This window comes from Numenius arquata, chromosome 8, assembly GCF_964106895.1.
Source record: "Numenius arquata chromosome 8, bNumArq3.hap1.1, whole genome shotgun sequence".
Classification (NCBI taxonomy): domain Eukaryota; kingdom Metazoa; phylum Chordata; class Aves; order Charadriiformes; family Scolopacidae; genus Numenius; species Numenius arquata.
Genome location: NC_133583.1, coordinates 16,572,874 through 16,585,640, shown reverse-complemented (window position 1 = coordinate 16,585,640; position 12,767 = coordinate 16,572,874). Strand labels below are relative to the sequence as shown.

The window sequence follows — 12,767 nt, the reverse complement described above, 5'->3', positions numbered from 1 at the left end:
ACACAGCCGAAATAGTTTTCCTATTCCTGTAGGGCATAGATGCAACTGCCCCCTCTAAACACAGCCATACCTTTCAGGCATGCTGGGAGAAGTGGCTGGACTCTTCAGCAAAGTTCACCATGGTTCCTGATACCAACTTCTGTGACATTATTGTGCCCACGATGAACACAGTCCGAATGGCCCATCTGCTGGAGCTGTTGCTCACCAACCGTAAGCCAGTACGTGCCCAGCCTTGTCTTTGATTTTTTGACTCAACCTTGTTCTCATCAAGGCAGGCACCTTTTCCTCTCCCAGTGCAGTCAGAACCAAACAGCTACCTGGTACTTTGAGATTATTTCCCACTGTCATGGATTTGCATTTCTCTGCTCAACAAGAGTTCTCCATTCAGTCCCCAGGGACCATGCAAGGGCCCCAAAGGAATATCAACACTCAGTTGTTCAATCAAAACACAGCAATTGCTAGATAGCCCATCGCCATCCCACTTTACCTGTTTCCTGCGGTTCCATTTCATACTCCTCTGGTTGCATTCCTTCCACACCAAGAGATCTGTTGAACAGCTGTCCTTACTGAGGAAGCGAGCCTTCTGTCCTCTCCCAGCCTTTGAATGCCTAAGTGAGCAGGAACATGCCTTTCCTCCAGCCAGTGTCAGAGAGCTGGGAAGCACAGACCGCATGCCTACGGTTACACTGCGTTGCCCATTGTGCTTCTAGGTTCTCTGCATTGGTCCCACTGGCACCGGGAAGACTCTCACCATTACAGACAAGCTTTTGAAGAACTTGCCTCTCAGATACGTCACCCACTTCCTGATGTTTTCAGCACGCACCTCTGCTAACCAAACCCAGGACCTCATTGACAGCAAACTGGATAAGAGGCAAGATTCGTTTCTGTGTTTGCAAAGGCAGCATCCCTGAGCTCAGTGTTTCTATCAACTTGGCCGCTTAGTTTCGTCCCAAGACCCGAAGGGGCCCCAAGCACGTACGGCTGTGGGATAACAAATAGGACACACAGCAAATCCGAGCTGGGATTGTGAGAGCCACTAATAACTTGATACAATGGCAGGATTAGGATTAATGAGGGTCTGTAAAAATTGCTCCAGTTCTAGTTATTCCAGAAATACTACATTTCACAGCATGGGTGTTTGCAAACCCAGGTGTGGGATCTTACTAGAAACTGATGAGGGGAGAAAACATGGCTGCTGACCCCCCATCCCACTCCCCATGGTTAACAGCTTCCCTTTTGCCTCCCTGGTCAGCCACTGGTTTGAAGTTTCCAACAGATTCGCGGGCTAAAGCTTTGCTTTTATTTGCACCCATTTATTCATTGTTATTGTGCATAAGTAGACAAAATTCCACTTGTGTTTAAAATGAAGCCGGTGCCTCAAACATCGCTCCAGATCTTTTCTGTGCAAAGGCCCATATAAATATATATGGAGTGTAAGTGTAAAGGATAGCTGAAACTGCTGATCCAGGAAACCTCTGGGGAAAAAACTGCTTTTGGATCAAGTTAGGAGAACCTTTGCAATAGGAGTTGTCCTGTGTCCTTACACGGCTTCTGTCCTTACAGGCGGAAGGGTGTGTTCGGGCCTCCGGTTGGGCGGTACTTCATATTTTTTATCGATGATTTGAACATGCCCATGCTGGAAACATACGGTGCTCAGCCACCCATTGAGCTGTTGCGGCAGTGGATGGACCACCAGGGCTGGTACGACAGGAAGCAGATCGGTACGACCCAGGTCCTTTGCCCAGTACTCCTGGCAAAAGTTGGCCTGTTGATAGATATAGCTGCGGTGGAGATTTGTGGTGAGGGTTTTTGGCTGCAACGTAGCATTCATTCATGATTTTTCACTCTTCAAGGTACTTTTAAGAAGCTGGTAGATATTAATTTTGTCTGTGCCATGGGACCTCCTGGAGGGGGAAGGAACGTTGTCACTCCACGCCTCACCCGCCATTTCAACTACCTCTCCTTCACAGAGGTGGAGGAGAGCAGCAAGAAGGCCATCTTCTCCACCATCCTTGGCAGCTGGATGGGTAAGTTCTGCAGACAGCTGCCACCTTCTCCTCATGTTGCCAGTCAACTCAGTGATAATAGAGGTAGAAAGGGGAGGAACATCTGATCAAAGCATTGGAAGCTGGAACTTGCATTAGTTGCTTGGAGATGCTTTTGGGAAAGCGTTGTTTAAATTGTAGCAGATAGAGAGCTCATACACTGTTTAGTCTCAGGGCCAAACTCTGGTGGTGTAGATCAGCAAACTTCAACTTTGGCTCTCTCAGTTTCTTAAGGTATCCCATAGCCTGGGCCTTTCAAACAGGATTTTGTTTGTGATAGATGGTGCAGTTATCCTTCACCTCAGCAAGTAAAGTCATGACTCAGACTTTCTGTCTTTTTCTAGCTGGACTCCTCGGAGAAAAAAGTTACAGAGATCCAGTGCGTAAGTAAGAGCAGAAAGACGAGAGACAGAGAGAGACTGAACAGAACAAGCTGATGGGCATAGCATGGCACAGCTTACCTGTGCTTTCAGCAGACAGACACTTGCCCAGACAACAGCCTTCTGTGGAAGCAGAGCCTTCTGTTGCTCTCCATCTGCTGCAGCCTGTGGACAGCTGAGCAGGGAGGATCTAAGCATGGTGCTACAGCCACCCAGAAAAAAAGGGTTCATTTGGAGTTAAATGAGTCTTCTTGTATTTGACAGGGTGGGAATTTAGGATCATCTTTGCAAATGTGCCCTCATCTGCAAATCTGCAAGTAGGAAGGAGTGAGAATAGTGGGCTATGAGAAAAGCAAAGCAGAGCTTTCTTCTGAGTGCTTGCAATGTTCACAAGCGTCAGTACCTGACTATGAGCCCAGAGGCACACTGAAGTATCTAGCTGTGACTTAAAAAGAAATTGAAGAGTTTTGGAAATAATGGAAAAAAAAGTGCAAAATGCTTGGGTGTCACAGGGCTCTACTTCCCCAGGAGTGTTTGTAATGAACTTGGTTGGGACTGAAAAAAAAAAAGTATTTTTTGCTCTAAAACTAGCAGCTGTGTTTAAATCTTGCCAGACTATTGCATAAGAAATTATTCCTCAGTGGCTTTGCATTTGCTGAGCTCAATGAATTGCAAAGGCGGTTTAGCGAAGAGCTCACACCTTCTAGCTTAAAAGTAGCTGAGACTCCACTGGGGGAGTACAAGGAGGAAGAAGGAAAACCTGGGTGAGAGAATTTCAGGTAGCCACCAATTACCTGTCTGGCAGTGTCTCCTCTCTCCCTGCGGTGCATGAACTCTTAATACCACAGAATTGTTGCCATGCATCCTTCCCTCCCCAAATCCGATTCCCTTTGGTTGGGAAGCTCATTGGCAAACTGTCCACTGCAGTGAGCAGGCGTTTGGTCAGGTCCCCACACAGTGTCTGCATAAGAAAGCAGAAGAAAGGTGTGTTCCTGGCCAAGTCCTATGTCGTGGTTTAACCGCAGACAATAACAAGAAATCAGGTGGTCTTTTGCTCACTCCTGCGGTGTGATGGGGGGAAAATTGGAAGAAAGAGGCAAAACTCATGGGTTGAGATAAAGGCAGTTTAACGTAACAGCAAGGGAAAGAGGAATACAACAACAATAATACTGATAGAGGAATATACAAAACACGGTTAATGTACCACTGCTCACCGACCAAACCCCGGAAAAGCCCCAGCCCGCTCCCAAGTGACTATTCCTGTCCCACACCCTGGCCAGCTCCCCCAGCTGTATGCTGAGCATGGCTGACCTTGCTGTGTCCCATCCCAGCTCCTTGCAAAAATTAACCCTATTCCCACCAGAACCAGGACATCCTAGCAACACCTCTGCCACTCAGTGCCACCTCTGTGCACTGCCAGGACCTCCAGGTATTCGTGGAGCAACCCAGAGTTGCCACCTCACCATCCCTCTCCACCTTCCTCTGTCTCTACAGCAGGAGCACTTGCAGTCAAAGACTTGAATGAGCCCTTGGTTGATGCCACTATCCGCGTGTATTCGACCATCACATCTGAGCTGCTGCCCACACCAGCAAAGTCACATTACACCTTCAACCTGAGGGACCTCTCCAAGGTGTTCCAGGGCATGCTCATGGCTGAGCCCAGCAAGGTGGAGGTGAGTCCTCCCATCAACACACCAACACCACTCAAGGGAAGACCAGAAACGTTCCAGTTAAGATCTCATTGACAGGCCTGCAAACAGGCCTCAGTTTCTTATTGAAGCTGCATTTTGGTACTGTTCAATGAAGGTGGTGACCTTCCCTTTGGCTGTATTGTCTAGTACCAGTAGTAAACAGAGCCCCACTGCCACTCCAGCCCTTCCTTGGTGTGGAAGCAAGTGAGTGGCCACAGCCCAACCATTCAGGGCTGGATGGAGTCACGCAGGGGACCATGCAGGGGCAGAGGTGTTGTCCTGTTACTGGCTTGTAGCAATGGAGGCTTCTGCCCCTTCAGCTCTCTTGAGGACCTTGCTCTGGGTCCAGCCTAGCCAGTAGAGATCGATTTATCACAGCAAGTACTTGGGACCCTGGTTCCATGCTACACCTGAATAAAAGGATCTTTCCAAAAAAACACAGGAACTTCTGAAAACAGTAAAAATTAAATCAAACTGGGGTAAAGATAAGGACAAACAACATGAAATTAAAATCTCTCAAAGAAAGCCAGACATATGGACAAATAAAGGGGGGATTAGCTGAAGCTGTAATAAGCTCCCTGCAAAGCAGCTGTTTTGACAAGAGTTGTTTTTGAGAGGAGAAGGGAATGCAACTTCCTCCGCCCAGTTCTTTCTCCACTCCAGCTGCCTTCTAGCAGAAGTGGGGCTGGCCACATGCTGGGCAGGAACCAGCTTTCCTGACAGCAAGGCTCTTAATGTTTCTCTCATGGGGGTGTTTTGCTGGGACTTCCTACCAGGACAAACTGGACCTGCTGAAACTGTGGTACCATGAGAGCTGCCGAGTCTTCTGTGATCGCCTGGTCAGCAAGGAGGACCGGACCTGGTTTGACAATCTGATGAAGCGTATGATGGAGGAGTTAGGCACCACTTTTGAAGAGGTCATCCCCTCCCAACCAGTTCTATTTGGGGACTTCATGGAGCCAAGTGCCAATATCAAACTGTACCAAGCAATCGACAGTCAGGAAAGGGTAAGAACCCTGGGAATCATGATGATGTGAACTATGTTCACACCTTCCAAGTCTTCTGCAAACAAAAGAAAACATTTAATAGTAACCATGGGACTGCTTGAATTGAAGGTGTCTGGATTCACAAACCCTCCCAAGGCTCTCATGTGAAATCCTACCCCAGGTACGGATAGTGGCTGCCTTTGGTGTGATGGGAAGTTGAGTTGTAACAAGTTGTCGCTGCATCCCCCATCCTGGAGGCAGCCTGCTATGCCAAATCTCCCAAATGGGCTGTACTTGGGACTGGAAAGTGAAATTTGCTGGAAAGAAATGGCACATTACTCCCAAACAATAATACTTTTGCCATTAAAGACTTTACAATTGACCTTCGCAAGTAATTAATGCTAGTGCCAGATTCTCTGTTGGAGAATATACTGCAAGTACTTTGGTAGTGATAATTAAGCAAAGGCAATGAGCAGTACTTTTTGCGCTCATTACCAGAAACAGATGATTATCCTGTTGTCTCTCCTCTTGTGATAGCTGTATGGCAAGGACTGGTAATTAACTGAGCTTTCCAATCTCTTTTGCAAAGTAGGTAGGCCTGTCCCCCACCGAGGTGAGCACAGCTGAGACAGCCAGACTTACCAAGCTGCAGCACAGCCCACTGATGCACGCAGAACTTGAGCATCTAGGCAGGGATCTCTATTCTGTATAAATTCCAGCTGATTTTACTTGTCCAGGTTCACAGTGAAATTGCTGAGGGGGTGGGACCCAATCCCAGATGTCTTCATGCTTCATCTTCTGCTCTGGCCTGAGGGTGCTGTTGAAGAGAGTTCTGGAAAGGGCAGGACAGACTGCTCCTGCAGCTATTCACTGTGATGGCTGTACCAGGAGAGGAGTGCGCTTCTCTAATCATCTACGGCCAGCGGGGTTTTTTTCCACCACCTGACCTTTCCAGCCAGGATCCTAACCATGGGATGCAGCAGCAGGCAGTGGTCAGCTGTAGAGTGAGGCAGCTCTCCCAGAGGGAGGCCCTAGAACAGCATGGGTCAAGCAGCCATAAGCTATTTTACTTTGAACTGCTGTTTCTCCAGCAAAACAGCACCATTGGGAACAGCAGACCTTAGTCACTTGCCTGAGTTGGTTTAAGGTCACCATTCAGCAGCTGCTGCCACCACCACTGGCTAAATTCAGCCCAGTCCAATGGCAGTTCCTATAGGAGCATGGAGCAAAGAGAGCCATCACCTCCCCACAAGGGGCTCCCAGGGAGCAACTGAGAGAGGCAGCTGCTCCCAGCCCCTGCTGAGCACTGGGCTCTGCCCTCCCGGGATCCTGGCTGTGCTTCAGACAGCCACCCACACCCTCACGTTTGCTTTTATCTGGTAGTGACATTTGGCTGTTTTGCCCACAGCTGAAGGTTGTGATTGAGGATTACCTGGAGGAATACAATCAAACCAACACCCCAGAGCTGAAGCTTGTGCTTTTCATGGATGCAATACAGCATATCTGCCGAATCAGCCGGATCCTGCGGCAGGCTCCAGGGAATGCTCTTCTCCTGGGTGTTGGGGGAAGTGGGAGACAGTCTCTCACCAGACTGGCATCTCACATGTAAGTAATGCACTTCTATGCACATAATGTGGAGCAGCTCCATTGGGGCTGCCTCCAAGAGAATCTCTTTTCCTGCCCTTCCTGCTAATGGTTACACATTTTTCTGGTTGCTGACTTCAGATTTAACACTCAAGAGCTAAGGTTCAGTCAAAATGCACATTTACAGTAAGAAAATTGGACTCTCTTGCCTGCTTGTAGCTTGGGTTACTGCTGCAGGCATGCAGCGAGTGAGCAAATGCAACATGGTCCATGGCAGCTCACTGGCCTGTGCAATGCTCAGTATGGAAGGGGGAGAGATAGGGGCTTCTTCCCGGGAGCTGAGCACCTGAAAGACAAAGACAGGAGCTACTAGTGACAAGTGATCAAGTGCCACTGGCAGCCTGGCAAGCAGGACTGGTGAGTCTTGGGAGCCAGGAGGCCTCAAGGGGGAAACTTGAAGAGCCAGGGAACTAGGATGAGGAAGACAATTCTTACAGCTCTGACTACGGGGTGTGATCCTGGAGAAATGCATCCACTGTTCCCAGGTGCACCAGCCTCTGAGGGCAGCATCACAAAAAAATCCACATTGAGTTGCTCCCTCTGCACTCCGAGGCGCTGGGCCCAAGAAGCAGCGTGACTGTTAGCTCATGGAGCTGTACTTCTCCCAGTTTCTAGCTAGCTCAGGTATCTCTGCTTTGAGTAAAACATGCTCTTAGGTTGGTGGTTGAACATGCACAAGGACAGGCATGTGCTCAGGACTCATTGCAGGAAAACAACTTGCTTGAGTCCTCTCCCCCTGAGACCACAACACATACTCAGGATTGACAAAAAAGGGGATTTTAATTCGATATAACTCCACAGGCTTCTCTTTCCTTTAGGGCAGATTATGAGTGTTTCCAGATTGAACTGTCCAAAAACTATGGCATGACTGAATGGCGAGATGACGTGAGGAAGATCATGATGAAGGCAGGCCTTCAAAGTCTACCCAAGACGTTCCTATTCGTAGACACACAGGTATAGGAGTATTAGTATGGTGGACTCCATCTCAAAAGGAGTCAGAAACACATCTCTAAGCTCAATAAATCCCCCTAAAGAGGATTGAGGAGCTTGATACAAACCAGGTACAACTTGTATTTCTTAAGTAGTCTACCTTCATTGTCTTATAAAAAAGCCCCAGGAAAACTGAAGGTGGTGCATTTGTTGCTAGAGGGACCATAGAGCTGTGTGTGAGTGGGCTGACTGTTCTGTTGCTTGAAGCCTTTTTCAGCTCCATCCAAGGGTTTGGTGGGATCAAAGATTTTAGACCCAGCTGCCTGGAGCTAAGCACTAGGCTGACTGCTGATACTAGAAGTCCTAAGTAACACTGTTCTCTTTCTTTTCAGAGATACCAGTAGATTTAGGGCCGCATGCCTGCTGGTTCCACAGGATAATGTTGGCCTGTTACTGTAAACTGTAACTTGCTAAGGACTAAGCCAACTTCTGGAATTCATGGTTATGTTCCTAATAGACTTTTTTACTGCCTTCGTTATCACAGGAACCAAGTCCTTTCTGGCAGTGCCCTAAGCAGTGAGATGACCATCTGTCAAACACTGCTTGTTCTTCCTTCCTTTTCCCTGCAGCGAGAAGCACATGTGGGAGGAGAGGGGCACGGGAGGGTGCATTTAGTCAAGTAGATGGATGCTATGCGTTTCTGATTTAGCAAAGGTGGAGAGGTGAGTATCGCTCTGGAGGGAGATCATCCCACAGACTGTGACACATCCCTGCAATTACTCTGTCTCCCACATCGATGAGCTTTATCCTAATAGAGAAGTGTTCTGTGCTGGACGAACGAAGACACAGAGCAACTTGTTCTCTAGGGTCTGGTTGTAGAATCACTGCAAGGCAGGGAGCAAGGCCCTGAGCTCAGTTTCTCTGTAAGGAGAGAGTAAATGGGCAGAAGGAGGCTTGTTTTCAGACACACACCCGCACCCTGGAATGGCTGGATATGGCTGTTCAGTTGTAAATGTTGGACAAGGGTCAGAGTATGCTTTACTGGAGCCGAGTGACACAGAAATAATTTCTTACAACAGGGGCTGATGGCTGTATTTATGCAGATGTGTTCTCCATGACACGTGGAGACATGGCTGCCTTATAATTTAGGAAACTGCCTTTTTTTTTTTTCCTTCCCCCATCATCTACTTAGATTAAAAATGAATCCTTCCTTGAGGATATCAACAACCTGCTCAACTCGGGTGACGTTCCCAACATTTACAACCCTGATGATCAAGAACAGATCATGACAGCTATGAAGCCTGTTGTTCGAGATCTAGGGCAGCAGCCCACCAAGGCCAGTTTGATGGCTGCGTACACAGGACGGGTTCGCAGCAATATCCACATGGTCCTGTGCATGAGGTACACTTCAAGGATAGGACTCTATGCTGTAAATGTTAATTACTCCCTCCTTGTCCTTTGCCTCACATTACTTTGTCGTGGGATCTTAGTTTCCAAGCCTCTGGCTCTGGAGGAGTGAGGTTTGCATACCACTTTCCCATAGGACTGGATACTTTTTTTTTTTTTCACACTCTGCTGGTTTCAAGATGAAGTTTGACAAGTTTAAGAATATGACTGTAAGTGATCCAGATTAAATACAAGCTTCCTCCTCCTTCATTCACCATTGAGCTGTTTGTTATGAAAATATCTTGCTTGAATTTGGGGTTCAGTTGCACCATGTTTAGTCGTGAATCTAGTGTGTAGTCTATGAGCGGCTTGCTTTGTTGCAGGAGGGCTGCCAGAAGGTAGAAGACATTCTCAGTGCAAGTACCAGCACTCACCTGATTGAAATAGACTTCAGATCACACTTATTTCTTACCCCTGAAGTGTTCTCCCTAGGGAGGGACCCAGAAAACATCACCCCTCTACCATCTTATGACTTCCAGAATAAACCCAGGACTTGCAAGGAGTGAGCTGTGATGTGCACCTTAGGACCTGCGGCTCACTGCCTGAACTTTCATTCCCTCTTTCCCTCCCTCCTCCTTAGGTATATTCCCTTCCTTCTTACTCTGTAAGAGCTCAGGATGGTTCTAGGGAAGGAAGAAAGCTATTTTGTCCTTGTAGCTGTAGCTAGTTGTAACATCTCTTTTCTGCACATCTTTCCCTCAGCCCTATTGGAGAAGTCTTCCGCGCACGCCTGAGACAGTTCCCCTCTCTTGTGAACTGCTGTACCATTGACTGGTTTAATAAGTGGCCAGCTGAAGCCCTGCAGTGCGTTGCCTCCTTCTTCTTGCATGAGATTCCACATCTTGGGGCCAGTGCTGAAGATGTCAATGGGATGGTAGGTGCCACAGTCAACACAGCTCCTGTACAGCTGTAAGCTCTGCTGTGACAGTACATTAGGCTCTTCATAAGGCCCTTGTGCTCTCTGTGCACATTTCATAGACTTGCCTACTACACATTCAGTACTGAATAAGGTTGTTTCTTTCCTTTCTCCTTGTAGATTCAAGTGTGTGTAAAAATCCATCAGAGCGTGGCAAAGCAGTGCCAAGTGTATCTGGCAGAGCTGGGCAGGCACAATTATGTCACTCCCAAGAGCTATCTCGAGTTCCTCAGCATCTTCAGTTCCCTGATTGGAAAGAAGAAACAGGAACTCACGGCAGCCAAGAAAAGGATGAGAAGTGGCCTGGACAAGGTTTGTCCCTCACACCCAGGAGAGCTTTGGGCCCCCCTTGCCTGCTCTGAGCAGTGCATTTACAGGTGCAGAGATGCCCTACACATCTCCTGTGTAACAGGAGAAAACTCATGCTAAAGCAAATCAGAACTATGCCTTCTACCAGTCTTTCTGAAGGTCTGAGTCCCTAGTATTTGGGGACCACAGACCTCTCTGTAGCTCACCATCTCTCCGGATGTTCCTTATTAACCTTTTCCCTTTTCAATGAAAGTCCTATAACAGCAACATTGTTCTGCTGACTGATTGTGATGAAGTAACACCCATCGTGTGCAGTCACCATCAGGCACTACTGTGTATAAGCACACCACACTGTCACACAGTGTCAGATTGTTGCTTAAGTGGACACCAAAGCAGGACCTGCTTTGTAGAGCCTGACACTGGGCACCCACCAGGGTCCCGAGGCTTTCTGTGGCTGCTGCCTCACTCTGCTCTGCTCCCACAGCTCCTGCAAACAGCAGAGGATGTAGCGAGGATGCAGGAGGAGCTGGAGTCTGCCCGCCCTCTCCTGGCACAGGCAGCCAAGGATACAGTGGCAACCATGGAGCAACTGCAGGTACCGTTGCTGAACAGCCCTGCACTTTCCAAGTCTGGCTGCTCAGACTGGACACAGGGCTTGGGGACGCCTTGCAGGGATTGCACAAAGTCCTGCTTGATCAGACAGTGAAAAGGTTTCCGATTAGCACAGCAGGTATCTAGGCAGAGCAGCGCTGCCAGCGAGAGTGATCTTCTGCTGGGGTCCCTGCTCTGGTGTTGGTCGGGGCCAGTCATAACCTACCAGCCAGTTGCCAGCAGAAGCAGCGCCCCTGTCTGAAACCACAATCCAGGGGTCAGCCAGCCAAGCTACCTGCTCTCTCTCCTCAGTGGCTGAGACCCTTGCAAGCACAGACTAGTGACACTACTAACACAATCCTCACGTGGCCCAGACTGTTGCTGCTGAAAGGGATCGGTCCCCCACATCCCAGCCCCAGGGAGATAATCCAGCTGCAGCCTGCCCCTGCTAACCCTGACCTCAAGGATCATCACACACCATCACTCATGCCACTCCAGAAGAGGGAACTGTCCTCTGTTGGCTGTCACTACCTTCCCTCCTCTTTGTGTTCCTCCCTGCCTGTCTCCTGCTGTGGGATGGCCAGACTGAGACAGAGGGAACAGAGACACAAACATCTTACAGCTCTATATGCAAACGGGAGAGAGTCTGTAATCTCCGATGTTCCCACATAAGCAGATAAAGATTTGGCTGTATTCCACGTTCCCTTTACACCTCCTGCTAGTGTTTTAACCCTGAGGGTAGGCAGAAGTGACAGTTTTAGAAACAAAACCCTCAGTATATCTTCTTGTTCCTCCATCTCCCTACACGTTTGCATCTCCATGCATCCTCTCCCTGTGCCGACAGCAAGAGTGGGTAGAGCAACTAATTCCTGCAGGACTAACAGCCAGAGCTGGAGCTTGTGGATGGTCTCTAGAGGCTGACAAAAGCCTCCTGCTGGTATGATACCGGGGCGGGGGGGGCGGATCCGCTCCAGCAGTTAGGCCCCAGCATGTGTCTGCTGGAAGACGACACATGACCTGCCAGGACAGCTGTGATCCTTACCTAGCAGTGCTGAGCCATCCCAAAGGGGTGCTCTGGCTCCAGCATGCTCCTGAGGCTGTCTCTGGTGGTGCAGGTGGACACAGCTGTCGCTGAAGAGACAAGAAGCGCTGTGCAGGCTGAGGAGATGAAGGCCAATGCAAAAGCTCAGACAGCCCAAGCCATTGCAGATGATGCTCAGAAGGACTTGGCTGAAGCCCTCCCAGCCCTGGACGCTGCTCTTGCCAGCCTGAGAAACCTTAACAAAAATGATGTTACAGAGGTAACTGGGTTGAGGGGAAGGGTGGCAGAGCTGGGTCTGGTCCTCTCACTTTGTAGCAATTCCCCTTCTATAGGGAGCAGAATTCCTCTTCTATTGCAGCATCCCCAGCCCTCCCCCTGGGCTCACAGTCTGGGCAGCTGTCCATGCAGCTTCTCAGCTTCACTCTTTCAGAAGCAAAGAGTTTTGAAGGGAAGAGGGGAACCCCTGAGTTGTTCCTACATGTTTTTTCCAACTTGTGCCAGAGAGGGTGTTATGGAGGGCTCATCCCATGGTGCCTGTCCTTGGGGGCAGGTAGCAGGCAACCCCTGGTATTGACTGCCTAGCACAGGGACATATCTAGCAGCAGACTGTCTGAACCAGCAGGCACTTCTGAAAGGGCATCCACCACAGGCAGAGAAGAGGAAGAGGCAGTGGCTGGTGGGCTGACTTCAAGGAATAGTGGCTTGAAATAGGATAGTCAGAGAAAGGAGGGTGATTCTGAGCCTGGCAAGCATCACAGCGCACAGACAGGAGAGCAAACTCAGCAAG

At 49.0% G+C, this 12,767-nt stretch overlaps 1 protein-coding gene across 1 annotated transcript in view; it reads left to right on the top strand.

The window, feature by feature from the left end:
• Nucleotides 1-12,767, top strand: part of DNAH1 (dynein axonemal heavy chain 1) — a 71,757-nt gene that overhangs the window by 40,705 nt on the left and 18,285 nt on the right. Inside the window, 14 exon segments of the mRNA XM_074152506.1 lie at nt 78-218; nt 711-871; nt 1,564-1,721; nt 1,854-2,027; nt 2,390-2,428; nt 3,920-4,098; nt 4,893-5,123; nt 6,511-6,707; nt 7,565-7,700; nt 8,869-9,077; nt 9,825-9,996; nt 10,159-10,350; nt 10,832-10,942; nt 12,054-12,239. Coding sequence (XP_074008607.1) covers nt 78-218; nt 711-871; nt 1,564-1,721; nt 1,854-2,027; nt 2,390-2,428; nt 3,920-4,098; nt 4,893-5,123; nt 6,511-6,707; nt 7,565-7,700; nt 8,869-9,077; nt 9,825-9,996; nt 10,159-10,350; nt 10,832-10,942; nt 12,054-12,239 — 2,286 coding nt within the window.